This window comes from Mirounga angustirostris, unplaced genomic scaffold (assembly GCF_029215605.1).
Source record: "Mirounga angustirostris isolate CCGP_5_RB_7025 unplaced genomic scaffold, mMirAng1.0.hap1 SCAF_1, whole genome shotgun sequence".
Lineage (NCBI taxonomy): Eukaryota > Metazoa > Chordata > Mammalia > Carnivora > Phocidae > Mirounga > Mirounga angustirostris.
Genome location: NW_026991709.1, coordinates 493,054 through 511,865, shown reverse-complemented (window position 1 = coordinate 511,865; position 18,812 = coordinate 493,054). Strand labels below are relative to the sequence as shown.

The 18,812-nt window shown below is 48.0% G+C and overlaps 1 protein-coding gene across 11 annotated transcripts in view; it reads left to right on the top strand.

Moving 5' to 3' along the window:
• The first annotated feature begins 3,887 nt into the window (after positions 1-3,887).
• PCNT (pericentrin) overlaps positions 3,888-18,812 on the top strand; it is a 128,509-nt gene continuing 113,584 nt past the window's right edge. For 8 of the 11 annotated variants that reach the window (XM_064577633.1, XM_064577642.1, XM_054504048.2 and 5 more), the window contains exons 1-2: positions 3,888-4,117; positions 6,818-7,021. In XM_064577633.1, the coding sequence (XP_064433703.1) occupies positions 4,061-4,117; positions 6,818-7,021 (261 nt within the window). In that variant the 5' untranslated portion in view covers positions 3,888-4,060. Of the gene's footprint in view, positions 4,118-4,445; positions 5,008-6,817; positions 7,022-18,812 lie in introns of those variants that run through there. The other 3 variants (XM_064577645.1, XM_045902299.3, XM_064577656.1) reach the window with 2 other exon arrangements.

Below are 18,812 nucleotides of genomic sequence, written 5' to 3'. Positions count from 1 at the left end.
GGTGGGGGCACCATGTCCCTGCGATTTCAGGAAATTCTGGGCGGCAGAAGGGGCAGCACAGGGAGCTGACCAATGACCTGCTTAGGGGCTTTCCTGGTGGGGCTTCTGGGTGGGCGCACCCCACAGGCTCCTAGCCATCACCTTGCAGGACACAGGGCCACACGGGTCTACCACTCCTCCAGGCAGGGATGTGATTGCAGGATTGGGATTGCCCTGTGGGGATCCTGGCCCAGAGAGGGGTGGGGGCACCTAGGGACAGGACCGCTGGTCAGGTCAGAAGTTGGTGGCTGGAGACATGCACTCCAGTGCTGGGGGGGCAGTGGGGTGCGACACCCAGCAAGAGAAGCCTTTTATAAATGATCGTTCACACAGAGCACAGGGCACAAAACTGATCAAAGTGGCTCTTCATTTGTACTGGCTTTACATTTCAGATTTACAAATTAATCAACCCAGCTAATGAAGTGGATAGAACAGATTGGATATTGGATCCAGTGACACTGGTCCAGGGCTGGGGTGGGAATGAGGGATCAGCACACTTACAGCCCCCTCCTCAATGCAACTGAACCAAAAACTTGTATCAGATGGCCAAAATTTGGCTAAAAGTCCCTTAAATTGCCCATACACTTCAGTGGTTATGGATTTATATGTATCATAACCCTAACATTCAAACAGGAAGTCTGAGTGTAAACAAAAACTAATTTAGTTAAGCTACTCAAGGTAGCTAGGAGATAATCCCAAGCGGTATACATAACACATCCCAGTGTGAGTTTGTTAGACTTTTTTTTTTTTTTTAAATAAAGCCATTTATTAAAGTTTTGGGGCACCTGGGTGGCTCAGTCGTTAAGCGTCTGCCTTCAGCTCAGGTCATGATCCCAGGCTCCTGGGATCGAGCCCCTCATCAGACTCCCTGCTCAGTGGGAAGCCTGCTTCTCCCTCTCCCACTCCCCTTGCTTGTGTTCCCTCTCTCACTGTCTGTCAAATAAATAAATAAAATCTTAAAAAAAATTAAGTTATTTAAAGTTTATATTTGCAGGAAAATCAGGAAGATGGTGTAACAGAGTTCTCACAGTGCATGTGGTCACCCTGACTCATCACTGCTGACTCCGACCCTGATCACCCAGCTAGGTTTCTTCACTCCACAGTTACTATTTTTCTCCCATTTCCACAGTCCTCTGTGGGAGGAAGTCATTGTGCACAGCTCATACTTAAGGAGTGAGGGTTAGGTTTTCCTCCTTGGGGTGAGTATCTACATCATTTATTTGGACAGCGTTTTAATTGTTAAAAATAAACTGAGAGTCAGATCAGTAACATAGTCTAGAATGACCATGGAAATGATTCTGGGGTTCTAAGGAATATAGATTGAAAACCAGTGACCAAACCCGTGTGGGAAGACTCTGGGCATGCAGCCCGTGGAGCCTTACATGAACATGTAAAGGTTGCGAGAGTCAGGCTCTGGGACTAACTGGTCTTGGAAAGTTGACCCAGTGCTCTGCCGGTGTTGCCTGCCCGACCCCTGGTCTTGGGAGCCCACCCACACCCATGTTTGCTCAAACCACTGAATTCTGCAAGCTAAGACTGAAAGCTGCACTTACCAAAGGGCTGTGGTCTGACTCAGGAGGAGGCGTGTTTTCTGGCGGGTGAGTTTCCAGCACTCTCCTAGGGAGGTTTGTCTAAGCTGTGGTTGCTTATGCTCACACATTCTCACTGAGGCTGAGAGATGAGCTTGTCAGCCAGCTTGTCATTATCACTGAGGAAGTGGCACTGTTATTACTACCCTTACTCAGTCTCAGAGCACAGAGCAAGCAGGGAGCGCACAGCCTGCACGCAAACCCTGTCCAAGGAAAGGCAGGGGACAGGTGAGCAGAGCAGAGGGAACCCCAAACACCCAGCGCGTGTCTACTGCAACACTGCCCAGAGCAATCTCGCTTTTTGTGCCACTTTGTCTCCCGCGGCCGGCCACTCGAAGTCGTGTCTTCCGAACTGGCTTTCCACGGCCCATCTGCCCCCGGGCCGTTCACGTCTCCCTCGCGGTAGGGAGGCACAGCTGTTCATTTCCCATGCCTCTTCCCGAGCTTGGGACGCCCACCTTCTCCTTCTCATCCGCCTGAGCTCTGCAGTTCCCTAGTCCTGCACCTGAACTGTGGTGCTGTTCCGTGTGCAGACTGCTTTCATCTTCCATTGAACGGTAAACAGGACACTCCAACAGCAATGAGGAAAGTTAAAGTGAGACCGAGAACGTGGAGCCCATTTGGGGCAACAGGATCACCGCCGGGGGAAGGCCCCAGCTTCCCCAGCGCCCACGCTGGCAGAAGGCTCGCTCGGCATGGTTACACCACAGCAGGACAAGGTGCTCGGATTGTCAGCTTATCAGCGTCCGGTGAGCTTGATTACACCAACAGCACCGGATGGTTAAGCCAAACCGTGGGCTGGGAATAAAAACCGTGTGTTGTTTCCCTATCTGGACAAACAGGTTCAAGTGAAGTTTGAAGCTGAGGAACAATGATTTCACAAGCCTTCAGATTCCCACGCAGACCACGAACACATAACCAAAGTTATATTCCTTTTTTTAAAAAATTTTAACAGACTTTATTATTTATTTTTTAAAGACTTATTTGAGAGAGAGAGTGTGGGCAAGTGGGGTGAAGGGGCGGAGGGAGAGGGAGAATCTCCAGCGGACTCCCCTCTGAGCAAGGACCCCACAACTCTGAGATCACGATCTGAGTTGAAATCTAGAGTCAGATGCTTCACCCACTGAGCCACCCGGGCACCCCCCAGACTTTTATTTCTTAGAGCAGTTTTAGGTTCACAGCAAAATTGAGCAGGAAGCACATCCCTTTTTAACAGCCATTTACGATACAACTGAGATTTACCCAAACATCCCACAGCCCTTAATCCCTTTCCTAAGACTTTTGATGTTCACTAACTAGCTCTCTCTCTGGGGATCTAGAACTGGGTACAATCACAGTATCATTTAAAACTGCATCCTCACCACATTTTCTCAAGGGACCACAGGCCGCTGGGCAAGTCGGCCTTGGGAGCCCCTGCCACCCGGGGGTTCCTGTGCTAACGGGAGTAGACATGTGTAAGTTGGCCTTTCCCGCCCCTCAGAGCCTCTCCACGTGGGGTCCCTCCTGGGGGGGGGGGGGCTGCTTTATGGCGGAGGTGCGAGCGGACCCATGACCGCGGGAGCCCACCGGGAGCTGCCAGCTGGAAGCTGGCGCAGCGCATCAGAGACCTGGACGCGACGCTGTGTTCCCAGAGAGAAACGTGCACACGTGCAGTCTCTGCAGCTCGGGCCCGATTCCCCGCTACAGACCCCGGCTGTCCCGGACTCAGGTCGCACGCAGCGGGCGGGACGCACGGGAAGGACACCCAGGCTGGTGGTCCCAGAGCGTCCCGGGGAACGGGAGTCAGGCTCCTGCCACCGCCGGGGCCTCGCAGAGACGGAGCGGGGCGCGAAGTCGCGGCCTCCTGGACTTGCTCCGGGTGGACACGACGGTGGGCGGCCTCGCAGCCCCCTCCCGGAAGGGGTGCGGCCACGTCGAACTCCCAGCGACCGAGACGGCGGACGAAGGCTGGCGGCCACGCTCGCTCCAAGGCCCTTCGAGGCACGGCTGCGGCCCCGGAGCTGGCGCGAGCGCACCCGCCCTACGCGCCCGCGCCCACCGCCCTCCCGTTGGGCCGCTAGGGCCTCTTTAAAACCGACCAATCACGAGAGGTCCCGAGGCCTCCGCGCTCCACCATTGGTCCGGCTGGGAGGTGGAATCGTCGTCACGCCAATGGGAGGCCAGCGGCTGGCAGGGGCGGAACTCCGTCCGGGTCGCACCGCCCTGACTGCGCGTGCGCGAGGGCAGGAACGCGACCCCCCCCCACCCCCTCCCCGATTGGCGGCGGGGCAGACGGCGCACGCCGGGGGCGGAGCCGGACCCACGTCTGCGTGACAGTTGTCGCGGGGGGGAGGGCGAGCCCAGACTAGGGGGAGGGAGTGTAAATAGAGCGAAGGCGGCGGCGTGTCGATCCCGTCACCTCTCGGGCGACCCGCGAGCAGCCCCGGAGGGAGATGGAAGGAGATGAGCAAGAGCAGCGGCGCAGAAAGGTGGAGGCCGGGAGAGCGAAGGTAAACGGCAGCGCCTCCTCCTCCCCCGGCTGTGCCAGCGGGGGTTTCCAGGGCAGGTTCCGGTGACTGCGTCTGTTCCGTGCCAGGGCGGATGCGGGCAGGCAGGGGCCGCCGCCAGAGTCCTGCCCTTCCCGCCGACTCGGCTGGAAGCCGCCTCCTGGCCGCCGCCATCTTGAATCGGCCGCCCTCCGCCCGGCCCCGCCCCCGTGGCGGCCGCAGCCAGTCACCGGCGAGGCCGTGGGGGTGGGGGTGGGGTGGCGCGAGGCGGCCCGGCGCGGGGCAGGCCGGGTTCGCGGGGCTGCGCCTGCGCGAGGGGCGGGGCGGCGCCCGTGGGAGCTCACGGCGGAGGGGGCCGCGCGCCGCCCCGGGGTTCCCGCCTTCTCTCGAGGCCTGGCCGCGCCCTCGGCGTTTCCAGGGAAGCTGGCGCGGCAGCCTCTCGAGAGGCGGGGCGTCTCGGCCAGGGGCGCCCCGGTGGACACTGGTGGCCTAGGAGCGCGCCGTCCCTGAGCGCCCGCCCCGTTGCGCTCCCCGTAGAGAGCGGAGGCCGGGCTGCTAGTGAAGCGAACGGCTCTCCCACCCCGCGCGTCGTAGGCCGGAGCAACCGCGCCCGCCGCAGCCCCGCCTCCCAGAACTCGGGACTCCTGGACGCCCCAGAGGAGCTGCGACTTACGCCCTCCAGGGCTGATCTCCGCTTACGTCCGCTTAAAACTACGTGCAGATTGTCATTTCACGGGGAATTACGCAGTGTTTTTAGATAAAAAAAGAAGTTTTGGAGTGGTGGTCCAGGAACACACGAATTGTTTGCGTGGCAGCGTACCTTCTGCCGACCTACTGCCTGATACTCTTGGGGTCCGGGAGCTCTTGGGGCCTCACTGCTGTTTGGGGCCCAGGTGAGGAGCTCTGCTGGAGCCATTCCCTCGTGCTGGGCCTCCTGCACACAGTCTGCTGGGGCCCCAGGCTGTGGTTGCGCCAAGGAACTCGCTGTGCTCCTAGAGTCGTGTGGCTCCGGGGATGCGTTTATCATCTTGCTTTTGCCCCAGCTTTCGTGCAGACCTGGTACTTTCTGTCAGGGGGGCACGTTGTGGGGATTGGGCCATGACCCGAGAAGACCCAGCGGTAGAGGCGGAGGGGATCAAGCAGGCGCTTTGGCTGGGACTCCTGGCCCCACCCCATTCAGGCTGTGTGGGGGAAGTTGCTTACCGGTTCGGCCAAGGGATGAGCGAGAGTCTGCACAGTGCCACCCCGGTAGTGGGTAGAGCCAGGTGAAGTTGCTGCGCTTGAGCTCAGGTGGGGCCAGACATGGGCAATTTCATACGGACCAGCTCTTAGGAGATACTCAGTGCTCGTTTCTTCCTTGGAGGGAACCACAGGGCCAGTGCATTAAAGAGGCCATTCACAACACCTAGGGCCTGGTGTAGCAGCATCTAATGGCAGGGTGACAGGCAGAGGACAGAGGGGCCTCATTCAGGCTTCCTGTGAAGCAGAAACTTGTGATGGTTTGAAGAGGGGGGTGGTGGCATGTTCTTTTCCCCTTTACATGTGCCTGGCATGTACACGGGCCAGGAGATGAAAATGAGCCAGAGTTTAATATTTGACGTGTGTATTCCCCGAGCTTGCCATGGTTTGTAAGCATGCGTAAACGTGCTTAAAGGAGTGTTGAGGGTGATGAGGAAGGTTCACCTCGTTGCAGGAAGAAACAGGGCACCTCTTGTTCGAGGACCCAGGCCAGAGTGGATGATGGTGATGTGGGAGGGAACCTGGGGACAGAGTTGGTGGAGTGGGGCATAAAATGAGGAATATGGGTCTGGTTTGGAAGACAGGCTGTCCTGGAGACACAGTTTTTCTCATGTAAATGGCCTTATATAATTTTTATGTGTCTGTGAAAGTGCGCACTTCTGTTACATTTACACAAATATTTGTTAAATGCGTTTGTTTTTATAAGCACAGTTGTCATTTGAAGGAGCCAGTGTCTCATGAAAAGCTGATATTAGATTTTATATCTTTGAATAAGATCTTAGTGGGAGACCGTGTGTGAACAGAGTCTAAAACCCTTCAGTCTGAGGGACTGAACAGAGCTAGGTTGTGTCTTCTGATGGGTGACATTCTGTGGAGGTCCCTGGTGCATTGGTGAGCTGTGTCGTGAAAAATAGAACATCTGATTCCATAAAGGAGGATCTTAGATTGACCTGGCTTAATTAATTTTTTGCTATTTCTGTACCTTGTCTCAGAATCTATGGCTAGGAAGTTTTGGCTAGGCTATATATTTCCTCAATTGGGGGGAAGATGGGAGCAAAAAGAGATTTAGCATTTATGTATTTTTAAACCTTAAGCATGCCTTGATTAAGCTATCAGTCTTTTAAATAGATGTATTTTTTTAAATTGTATTTTTCTGTGAACTGCCAGGGGCAAGAAAAGCTATTCTGCCAGTTGGCCGTATTGCTTTCTTTTGTCCGTATATAGGCATAATTAGCAGTTCCTTCGGATAGAATTCTGAACTTAAATGCTAGTATTGCAGATATTAATGAAGGCAGAGTTTGTGGGACAGGGATCTGTTGGTTGACGTGGGTCTGGTGAGGTTTGGCTGAGTACACTGGGCCAGCCCCAGAGCCTCATGTTCCCCACCAGCTCATTGGCTTTGTGGTTCTGTTACTTTTTTCTTACTTACCTTTGCCTTTACTACTTCTCTACGTTTTTGCGCAGCTTGCTCACTTCCGACAGAGAAAAACAAAAGGTGACTGTGCGCATCCGAAGAAAAAGACGGCGAAGAGGAAGGGCCCGGCTGTCGATGCGCCTGTCCAGGAGGAGAGCCCGGTAGCCACCGAGGATGGTGGACTCCTGGGAAGAGGGGACGTTTGCAAAGACGAGTCATGCGGTGACACCCCTGATGGGGCAGGAGCAGCGCAGGTGGGTTTCCTCAGCACCGTGGTTTAACGTTTTGCTTATCTTCTTCTTGTTGCTGGCTATCAAAGGTGGGGAAAGAGAGCTTCACTTTACACAAAGGGAATGTATGTTTATGTTTTCGTCCCTACTAGATGTCTTATTTTCTATGGTTTTGGATTGACTGAAGACAAGTGTCAGTATAGGTTCTTGCTTTGGTAACGGAAATTTTATGAGTGTGAGTTCCTTGGCTGTGGCTGTGTCAGCCCCTGTAACAGGCTTTTCTTTGGACACTTAAACCATAATAGTCCTTCACCTGCTTATCATCCTTGGTTTTTTACCTTCTTTCTGAACATTGGGATGAAGAGGGAATGGGTGAAGGTGTTACACAAATGGCGTCTTGCTGGACGAGGCACCACCATCCTCTGCTTGAGGCCCTGTGAACTGCAGGGCGGGTGCGGCTGACTGGTGGATGCAGGGCCTGCGTGGCCTGCCGACTGCCTGTGGGTGTGCTTTCACTGTGGCTTCTTACGTGCATTATTGAGGGCCCTTCCTTGTTGGGTGCAACAGAGCAGATGCAGGTTTAGGTGTTCGCTAGAATGAGCTGGAATGCTGGTGACCCTGGGCAGAATTTGGCAAAAAATCATTATGTGCCTGGCCTACTTTCTTGGAAAAGTGGCATCTTTGCCAGTATGTAGCTGTACTCCCTCGTCTGGGAGGCAGCTGGCCAGCAGGCTGGGGGCCCAGCCTTTGGGCCAGCCTGACCCTCCACTGCAGGCCTGAGGTTCATCCTCTGTGCTTGTCCTGGGTTAGAGCAGCAGTTCTCAGCAGCCTTGTCTCCATCACGGCTGTGCAAGTGAACGGGAGCTATAGTGAGGGTCCTGGGAGTTGACGTCCAGTGGCTGTTCTCTGTATGTTTTCTCCTAGCCTCCTTGAGAAAAGCTCATAATTTATAATTAATATTTATTTTATTTTTACTTTCAAGTCAGAGAAGTGTTTTTATTTTAAATTAAATGTCCTACATATTTTAGCTTTTCATTTTGAAATAATGTTCAGCTTAACAAAAAATCTGCAAAAATTACCACAGGGTTCGTGGATACCTTTCACTTAGTTTCCTGAAATGTTAACATCTTGTGTTATCGGTATGATTATCTCAATCAGTTTCAATTCACACTGAAACAATACTATGAGCTAATTGATAGAGCTTACTCAAATTTCTCCCACTGTCCCACTACTGTCCTTTTTCTGGTCCAGGATTATGTGCTGTATCTCAGTGTCCTGCCGTCTAAGTCTACTCCAGTCTGAGACAGTTTCTCAGTCTTACCTTGTCTTTTAGAAGTTGGACGTCTTTGAAGAGTCCTTGGTGGATATTCTTTTTTTTTAAGATTTTATTTTTATTTGAGAGAGAGAAGGCGTGTGCACAAGCTGGGGTGGGGGGTGGGGAGGGGGAGGGAGAAGCAAGCTCCCCGCTGAGCAGGGCTCCTGACGCAGGGCTCGATCCCAGGACCCTGGGATCATGACCTGAGCCGAAGGCAGACGCTTAACCGACTGAGCCACCCAGGTACCCCCTTGCTAGTTATTTTGTGGAATGCCTGTCAGTTTGGATTTGTTTGATGTTTACTCCTGATTAAAATCAGGTTTGAATTTTGGCGAGAACATGGTAGAAGTGATGATATTCCCTGCTCAGTGCACCTGGTATTGATACTTGATAGTCTCACTACTACTGGTAATGTCAGCTTTGATCACTTAGTTACCGTGGGACCTGCCAGATATCTCTGGATAGAAAAGTTACTGTTTTTAATTTTGTAGTTAGTAAGTGTATTGTGTGGAGATAGAGACCCTGCAAAGTTCTATTTCTCATGCTTTCCTCCACTAATTTTACCTTTCACTGATGATTCTTGCTTGCAACAATTATTATGGTGGTGTTGGCCAAACGATTTTTGTTTCTAGCATTCTTTTTTTTTTTTTTTTTTTAAAGATTTTATTTATTTGAGAGAGAGAGTGAGAGATCACGAGCGCACACACGACTTGGGAATGGGCAGAGGGAGAGGGAGAAGCAGGCTCCCCGCTAAACAGGGAGCCCGATGCGGGACTGGATCCCCGGACCCTGGGCTCATGACCTGAGCCGAAGGCAGATGCTTAACCAACTGAGCCACCCAGGCGCCCTGTTTCTATCATTCTGTCTCCATATATTAAATGACATTCTGCTGTAAGGAGGAACTGTCACTTCCCTCCAGTGTGCAATTGTTTATACCAGTATGGACTTAGGGATTTTTCTTTTTCTTTTTTTCCTTTTTTAAGTAAACTTTACACCCAACATGGGGCTCAAACTCATGACCCCGCGATCAAGAGTTGCATGCTGTACTGACTGAGCCAGCCAGGCATACCTCGGTTTTTATTCTGTGGGTTTTAACCCATTATGTCAACCATATCAGTGTTTATTTTGTTGCTGAAATACATAGATTTGGCCATTGGGAGTGCCTTTGAATTGGCATCTGCCCTTCCAACATGTCCTCATTGTTTCTGGCACCTTAATTCCTTACATTTTGGCACCAAGATTTTCCAAGTTTATTTTGTCCTTTTCCTGTTATCAGCCCATTCTTCAAGCTCTGGTTTCTTTTAGTGGAGAATGGTATTTAGAAACCAATATCTGGGTGAGAGGTGTGCTTATTGCTACTGGGGTATCTTTGCTTCTAGGCTGTTTCAACAGAGCTAGGTCTCTCTGTTTCTTTGTCAGCCTGTGTGTATAATAAAAACCATGAGTTCACACTAGTACCTTCAGTTTCCATCCAACATCATAGGAATCATTCTAGCTCCCCCCTCTCCTTAATCTTAATTCCTTTAACCAATAGTGAGAAACCTGCTTCCCTTATCTACAATATATTTACTTATTTCCTCAGTCTTAAAATATATACAAATTAGGGTGCCTGGGTGGCTCAGTCGTTAAGCGTCTGCCTTCGGCTCAGGTCATGATCCCAGGGTCCTGGGATCGAGCTCCGCATTGGGGTTCCCTGCTCGGCAAGAAGCCTGCTTCTCCCTCTCCCATTCCCCCTGCTTGTGTTCCTGCTCTCGCTATCTCTCTCTCTGTCAAATAAATAAATAAAATCTTAAAAAAAAAAAAATATATATATATATATATATACACAAATTAGTTTCAGAATTGCTAATCCTCACTCCTGTGAAAAACAAATTTACTAACTAGAATATTTGCATATATAGTTGGCCCTTCAACAACAAGGGGGTTGGGGCATTGACCTCCCTGTGCTGTTGAAAAGAGGTCTATAACTTTTGACTTCCCAAAACGTAACTGCTGTTAGCCTACTGTTGACTGGAAGCCTTACCAGCAAAATGATGTAACAGTTGATTAACACATATTTTGTGTGTTTTCTGTATCACGTACAGTATTCTTTTTTTTTTTTTTAAAGATTTTATTTATTTATTTGAGAGAGGGAGAGCCCGAGCACGAGTTGGGGGGAGGGACAGAGCCAGAGGGAGAAGCAGGCTCCCCGCTGAGCAGGGAGCCCGACGTGGGGCTCGATCCCAGGACCCTGGGATCATGACCTGAGCCGAAGGCAGACGCTTCACCAACTGAGCCACCCAGGCGCTCCTACAGTATTCTTAATATAAAGCAAGCTAGTGAAAAGAAAATGTTATTGAAGTCATAAGGAAGAGAAGATACGTTTACAGTACTGTACTGTGTTTGTTGAAAAAAGTCTGTAAGTGGACCCCTGTTGTTCAAGGGTCAGCTCTAGTTCTTTTTGGCTTTAGCATCCCACAGTTTGTTGTGTAGTGTTCCAAAGTTGTTTAGTTTTTTTATTCTTTACTTCTTTGTTATAGTTATTTTATTCATTTGTAATGCAGTTAGTTTTATTTGTTTTATTGTTTGTATTCTATTTTGGTTCTTCTCACATCCAGTTTGATTTAATTCAGTTATTTTTTGAGTAAGTGAAACATTAATTACCAAGATTGCAAAGATCAGAGCTGTACTCAGTGTCATTTCTTCCTCTTCCCTACTACCCCATTCCTATCTAGGAGCGGTATGGTTGGATCCTATGGTAGGTGTGTATTTAACCTTTTAAAAATCTGCCAGAAATGGTCCTCCAAACTGGTTGTGCCATTTTGCATTCCCATCAGCAATTCAAATTCAGAAATGCAAAGGAATGAGCATTCAAGACATATAAAGACGTGGAGGGGCCTTAATGCGCCTGGCTGAGTTGGAAGGGGCCAGTGTGACAGGCTGTACTCCGTGTGATTCTCTCTGCAGAGCACTCTGGCGAAGGTAAAGCTGCAGAGGTGGTAAACAGAGGAGCAGTTGGGGGGAGAGCTGGATCAGTGAAGCAGAGATCTTCTAGGGAAACTACGCTGTGTGATCCTGTAATTTTTAAAACCTCATATTGAAATATGTTTGTATGCAAATTGAAAGAACCATTTAGGAGATTGAGGGACCGCAGGATGGAATGCAGACTGTGACAGAAAGCCACACCAGGATGACCGGTGTTCAAAACAGCCTCACTTCAGGGGGTGAGGGAAAGGTGCCGACCTGAGTCTCTTCGGGGGTGAGTGGAGTTTGGAGGACTGAAGGCATAAGGAGCCATGCATAAGCAGTGGCTCTGGTTGGTAAAGTTGTTTCCCAGGAGAAGAAGGGTGAAGGGTTCTGGTACTGAGTACCTGTATGCTGGAATTGGGCAGCCAAGAAAGGACGGCCCGGGGCAGGAGCGAGGTGTCCCGTTGTCTCCTGACAAGCTCACGTAGCTCTGCCGCAGTTGGCATTTGGGTTGAAATGAAGTGAGGGCCCTTGGGGTCTGGGCTGACTGCGGACGGCAGTGGAGAGGTCAACTGGAAGAAAAGGCTGGGAAGAGGCCAGGGGAGATTGAAAGGCTGTGCGTGAGTCACTTGAGCTGTCAGAGCACCGCAGATGTTGATTCTCCGTTCTAGAGGCTGGATGTCCAAGATTGAGCGTTGTCAGGGCTGGGTTCTGGCGAGGCTGCTCAGCGTGTCCTCACATGGTCTCTCCTCTGTGTGGGGGACAGTAGTCCTATTGGATTAGAGTCCCATCCTTTTATCTCCTTAAAAGCCATTTCCAAATAGAGTCATGATGGGGGTTAGGGCTTCCACCTAAGAATTTTGGGGGATACACTTAAGTCCGTAACATTCTACCCTATGGTCCCCCAAATTCATCTTTCTTGCATGTAAAATACATTCACCCCATCCCAGTGGCCCAGAGATCTTAACTCTTTCAAGCATGTATTCCAAGTCCCAAGTCTCACCTAGAAATCAGGTATGGGTAAGACCTGAGGTGGGATTCCTTCTGAGGCGGAATTGCTCTCCGGCTGTGAGGCTGTGAAACCAACGTTATGTGCTTCCCAAATACAGTGGTGGGACAGGCATGGGATAGACCACCCTACTCCAAAAGGGTAATGGGTCCCCAGCAAGTCCAAACCTAGTTCGCAAATTCTGTTGGACTTTTTTTTTTTTTAAAGGTTTTATTTATTTATTTGAGAGAGAGAGAACGCACACGTGCACACGCATGAGCAGGGAGTAGGGGCAAAGGGAGAAGCAGACTCCCCGCTGAGCAGGAAGCTCAATGCAGGGGCTCAATCCCGGAGTCCTGGGATCACGACGTGAGCCAAAGGCAGATGCTTAACTGACTGAACCACCCAGGTGCCCCTCTGTTGGATCTTAAGGCTTAAACACTGCTTGAAGTAGAAAATTACTACTTGTAGTAACAGTTATAAGTAGAAAACCAAAATACTATGCCATGGTCACTGTATGAAAGCAGATCCCTGGCCACACCTCCCTCCCTGTCCACAAGGGTGAGGACAGAAACACTTCTGCACCACTGTCCCCCCAGGCCCCTCAAATGGCTGAGATAACTCAGAATTAACTCAACTTCCCTTCCCTACACAGCGAAAACCAGGTCACAGCCATCAGTGTCTCCTCCAAAAGTGGCGTGAAGAGGACCACGTCCTTGAGAGGCGTGGTCTGGAGGTGGAGGAGCTTCAGGCCCAGCTGCTCTGTGTCCTGGCATCCCTGCCAGCAGGGTCACCGTTCATCTGTTGACGTCTTGCTTCTTTCAAAGGAAATGTCACATGTACTGTAATGTTCAAAGGCTAGGCATTACCTCTTAGTCATGGATTCAGGCTAGGCAATACCTCCTAGTTGTGGATTCAGGCTAGGCGATACCTCCTAGTCATAGATACAGGCTAGGCGATACCTCCTAGTTGTGGATCCAGGCTAGGCGTTACCTCCTAGTTGTGGATCCAGGCTAGGTGATACCTTCTACGTTGTGGATCCGGGCTAGGCGATACCTCCTGGTCGTGGATCCGGGCTAGGCGATACATCCTGGTCGTGGATTCATTTTGATGCGTCTGAGCTGTTACCTCCCCCACCTCTCGCTGGGGTGTGACTGGCCTGTGGGAAGGCCTGGGGCGGGGTCAGTGTTGGGAGTGGTGGGCCAGAAGAGCAGGCACGGCTGTGCTGGCGGGCGTCCTCCGGCTCCTGTGTGCAGAAGGAGTTCAGTTGCCCGGGGCGGGGTTGTCGTTTCCTGGGCAGTCCTGCCCATGCCCCCTGTGCTCCTGGGGTGACTGTGACTCCTGGTGAGGGGTCCTGCCACCCGAGACCTTTGCCTGTAGCTTCATGCCACTTTTGGAGGAGACACTGATGGCTGTGACCTGGTTTTCGCTGTGTAGGGAAGGGAAGTTGAGTTAATTCTGAGTTATCTCAGCCATTTGAGGGGCCTGGGGGGACAGTGGTGCAGAAGTGTTTCTGTCCTCACCCTTGTGGACAGGGAGGGAGGTGTGGCCAGGGATCTGCTTTCATACAGTGACCATGGCATAGTATTTTGGTTTTCTACTTATAACTGTTACTACAAGTAGTAATTTTCTACTTCAAGCAGTATTTTAAACCCAGAAGCTGATGAAATATGTGGGCTGTTTCTCTAGAAAGACGTGCATGCTCATTCAATCAAGATTTTGCCTTACAGGGGCGCCTGGGTGGTTCAGTGGGATAAGAGTCCGCGTCTCGATCTCAGCTCAGGTCTTGATCTCAGTATTGTGAGTTCAAGCCCCGTGTTGTGCTCCATGCTGGGTGTGGAGCCTACTTAAATTTTTTTTTTTTTTTTTTTTTTTTTGCTTACCACATGTGTTGTCTGTGAATGCCAGCAAGGATCCTGCACTAACTTTCCATGTGAGGGCTTCCCCTGCCCAGCAGTTCTGCTTATCTGACCTTCTCGGCTGCAGAATTCTTCTGCAGTCTTGGTGGCTACAGACGAGGGAGGGAGACACTCCTCTTTGTGTCTGCTGGCTCTTAAAATGGTGGGCAGTGGTCAGGCATCTAACAAAGGATTTTTTTTCAGAGTTGTTACTTTAATGAGCTAATGGTAATCATAAGCTAAAAATGTAATCATCAGATGTTATCCCTACCCGTTCTCAGACGTCTGTTCTTACGGTTTCCAGAAGCCTGAAGTTCCACAAGGGCATTTAATTCCCTTGATCTGTACACTACCCCTCCCCGCCCCCAACTTAACTTTGTAATGTAGTTGTTAAAGTAATCTGTTGTTCATCTTGAAGAATTGACCATATTTTGGATTTTGTTGTTTGCATCCCTGTGGGTTGTTGGAAAGGGTCCTCTGGCACCCGGTACCTCTGGTGTATAGTTTCTATAAACTGGTACTTCATTCTAGATTAGAGGCTTGATCGGATTATGGTAGTTGGGTTTTTTAAATTAATTTTCCTTTCAAAATTTTATTTAAAGTCAATTTAGTTAACATATTGTGTATTACTGGTTTCAGCGGTAGAGATCAGTGACTCATCAGTTGCATACAACACCCGCCGCTCATTCCATCACGTGCCCTCCTTCATGCCCGCCCATCACCCAGTTACCCGACCCCCTACCCCCATCCCCTCCAGCAACCCTCAGTTTGTTTCCTAGAGTTAGGAGTTATGGTAGTCGTTTAATGGCAAGAATATTTTGTAACTGTGCACTTCTGTCAGAAAGCATACAGTGCCTGGTGGTCTCTTGTGGTGTTACGGTTACCAGTGGCTTTAGGCCCAGTCTGCACGCTTGTCCACGTCAAAGGTCCTTGTGAACTTTTTATCTCAGGTTTTGGTAGCCAGTGTGGGTTATTGCCTAGAACTGTTACTTCACCAGTGAGCACAAAATACTAATATTTCAGTTCTGCCATTCTTTCCTTACTGATTGTCATATTCTATAAGGAGAACTTCCCTTTATCGGTTATTTGGTTACCCCGAGGTCCAGTTTGCATTGGGAAGGCAGGGAAAATGCTTCATTCTTTCCCTTTAGTCACCAGTTTAAAAAAGTTACTCATTTCCCTGGGCTACACTTCTCCAGATGTGACCAGTGAAATGGTTTTCTTGAGCATCACTGTAAATTTGCCTGTTTTCAGTGATGTGTCATGAGCACCTCGTGCGTCTGTTACTGTGCTGCTCAGATTGTCCCATCTTTGACCGGGGAGAGCATCCTTAGTTTGACCCTCCACAGTCATAACTATGAGGGCAGCCTTGCTTTTGGAAAAAAAATGTTGCGGGTCAGCTTGTACATTTCCTGCTCCAGCCATTTCTCCACGACTCCTGGCTCCTCCTAGTGGGAAATAGTATTCCGAAACATGATCTGGACATTAGGGGTTTCATTGTTTCTAGGTCATGTCAGTGAATAGTTAGGGTTTTGTTTTATAGTTTATGAGTTCATACTGACATTTTCAGATTAATAGGTTACGATTCTACTTAAGTTTGAAATTTCTAATATTAAAAATGTGTGTTTCTAACATGAACATAATTACCCAGTTGCTTTTCTCTACATATAGTTTTAAAATACCAGCATTATCAATAACCATGTGATTTCTTTGCGTTTTTTGTCCTTTAGGTATTTTCCACAGTGATGTGCAGTCAAATTACTTTCTTTTAAAGTCACTTGAAATAGTTTTGCTTTATGTGATTAAGCTGGGAACTTAATATATTTATATTCATTTGTTTTATTTTCTCTTTATGTTTTAGGGATTTTTTTTCATTTGTTTTAGCTTTACAATTGTGTAAAACATCAACACGGTTCCAAAATTAAATCTATAAAGTCAAAGTATATTTAGATGATTTGACTAATATATGCCTGTTCCTTACATACTATTTCTTTCCTTGTTTTCTAGGTAACTATTTAGTTGCTTGCTTATTGTTACATTTCTAAAAATAGAAGCAAATATGTGCATATATTCCTCACCATCTATTTCTTTAGTGGCAGGATACTTTACATACTTTTCTGTATCTTGCTTTTTTCACTTACAGTATCCTGGCAATCACATCACAGCAGTTTAAGCATCCGACTCTTGATCTTAGCTCAGGTATGGAAGATAGGGTCGTGAGTTCAAGTCCCACGTTGGACTCCATGTTGGCTCTGGAGCCTCCTTAAACACAAATAAACAAGTAGTTCATTATCTAAGAAAAATGAGAAGTAGTTTTTTATGATTACCAACATATTTGCCAATTCCAGGGCTTTTGTTTGTTGGTGTTGACCCCATTTTTCATCATGTATCATTTTTCCTTCAGCCTGAAGAACTTCCTTTCAACAGTTTTTTTGGTAGTGCAGGTCTGCTGATGAATTTTCTTGGTTTTTGTTGTTGTTTGTCTGAACATGACTTTGTTTTGACTTTATATTTGAAAGAAATTTTTACTGGATGTAGAATTTGAAGTTGATAGTTTTGTTTTTGCAGTACATTTACCTTGTGGTCCCATGGTCTTTGGGCCTACATAATTTCTGAAGATATCTGCTGTCATTCTTCATTCCTTTTTCTGCAGAGTCTTTTCTTTCTTTTTTGGGGGTACTTTTATTTATTTTTTTATTTTTTAAAGATTTTATTTATTTGACAGCGAGAGAGGGAACACAAGCAGGGGGAGTGGGAGAGGGAAAAGCAGACTTCCCATGGAGCAGGGAGCCCAATGCGGGGCTCGATCCCAGGAGCCTGGGATCGTGATCTGAGCCGAAGGCAGATGCCTAATGACTGAGCCACCCAGGTGCCCCGTACTTGGTGGTCTTTTGTATATCTTCAGAGAAATGTCTCTTGAGGTCCTTTACTCATTTTTTAATTTTTTAAAAAGATTTTATTTATTTATTTGTCAGAGTGAGCAAGCACAAGCAGGGGCAGCTGCAGGCAGAAGGAGAAGTAGGCTCCCCACAGAGCAGGGAGCCCGATGCGGGGCTCGATCCCAGGACCCTGGGATCATGACCCGAGCCGAAGGCAGACGCTTAACGACTGAGCCACCCAGGCACCCGTTTTGGGGGTACTTTTAAAAACTTTTGTTTTTATTTCTAGTTTCCAACTGTTTCATTATGATGAGCCTAGGGAGGTTTTTCTTTGTGTTTATACTGCTTGGGATTTGTTGATCTTAATGGAACTTTGGAATTTGGAAAATTTTTGGCCATTTCTTCAAATACTTTTTCTGTTTCCTCCCATCCCTCTCCCTCTGTGACCTCCAATTTATATACTGCAAATTGTTTAGTGTTATCCTGTGGGTCGTTTAGACTTTGCTTTATTTACTTATTAAATTTTTTTTTCCAGTCTGTGTCTCTCTGTGCTTCTTTTTAGATAAGCTTCTCTTGCTCTGTCTTCAAGTAACTGATCTTTTCTTTGGCAATATCTACTCTGTTAATCCGTTTCGGGTATTTTTATTATTTTTCACTCCTCATCATGTTCATGTTTTCCTTTAAATACTGGTTATCAATGTAATAGCTATTTTAATGTCCTTGTCTGCTAATTCTATCATCTCTGTCATTTTTGGATATATTTCCATTGGACTGATTTTGCTTTTAGTTATGGGTCACATTTCCCACCTTTTGGCATGTTTAATAATTTTTGGTTGGATGTCAAGCATTGTCAGTGTTAACATTGTTGAGTGTCTGGACTTTGCTGGTTTAGCTTTGTTTTGGTAAGCATTTGACTTTTGAAAAAAATTTTTTTCATTGTTGATTTGCAGGAATTCTTTTTTTTTTTTTTTAAGATTTGTTTATTTGAGGTGGGGAGGGGTAGGAGAGGGGCAGGGGGAGAGGAAGAGGGAGTCTTAAGCAGACTCTGTGTGGTGAGGAGCCAGTTGCATGGCTTGATCTCATGACCCTAAGATCACGACCTGAGCTGAAACCAAGAGTTGGACACTTAACTGTGCTATTCAGGTGCCCTGATTTGTAGGAATTCTTAATATTCTTCATATCTGTCATATGTTAGATATATGTACTGTGAATATTTTTCCTCAGTCTTGCTTGCTTTGATGAAGTTGAATTTATCAGTTTTTCCTGTGGTTAGTACTTTTTATGTCCTGTCAAAAAAATTTCTCCTAGCCCTGAGATTGTGAAGTTATTTTTCTATGTCTTTTGAGAAGTTTATGGTTCTGCTTTCTATGTTTAAATCTATGATTCATCTCAAGTTACTTTTTGTGTATTGAGTACCTTGACTTTTATTTTCCTGATTTTTGAATTTTTTTTTTGAAATTTTGTCTATTTAAGTAATCTCTGTACCCAGTGTGGGGCTTGAACTCACGACCCAAGATGAAGAGTTGTATGCCTTACCAACTGAGCCAGCCAGGTACCCCTGATTTTTGAACTTTAATAAATGAAATAATGAGTATGCATGTCTTGAGTCTAGATCTTTTTATCCAGTGTCTTGTTTATGAGGTTCATCCATGTTAAGAGCTGTAGTTTGTTCGTCTTTGTTGTTGTATAGTATTTCACTGTATGGATGTACTTCCATCCGTTTGCTCCACTGTTATTTGGCATTTGCTGTGTACATTCTTATACAAGTCTCTTGGTGTACATGTGTACA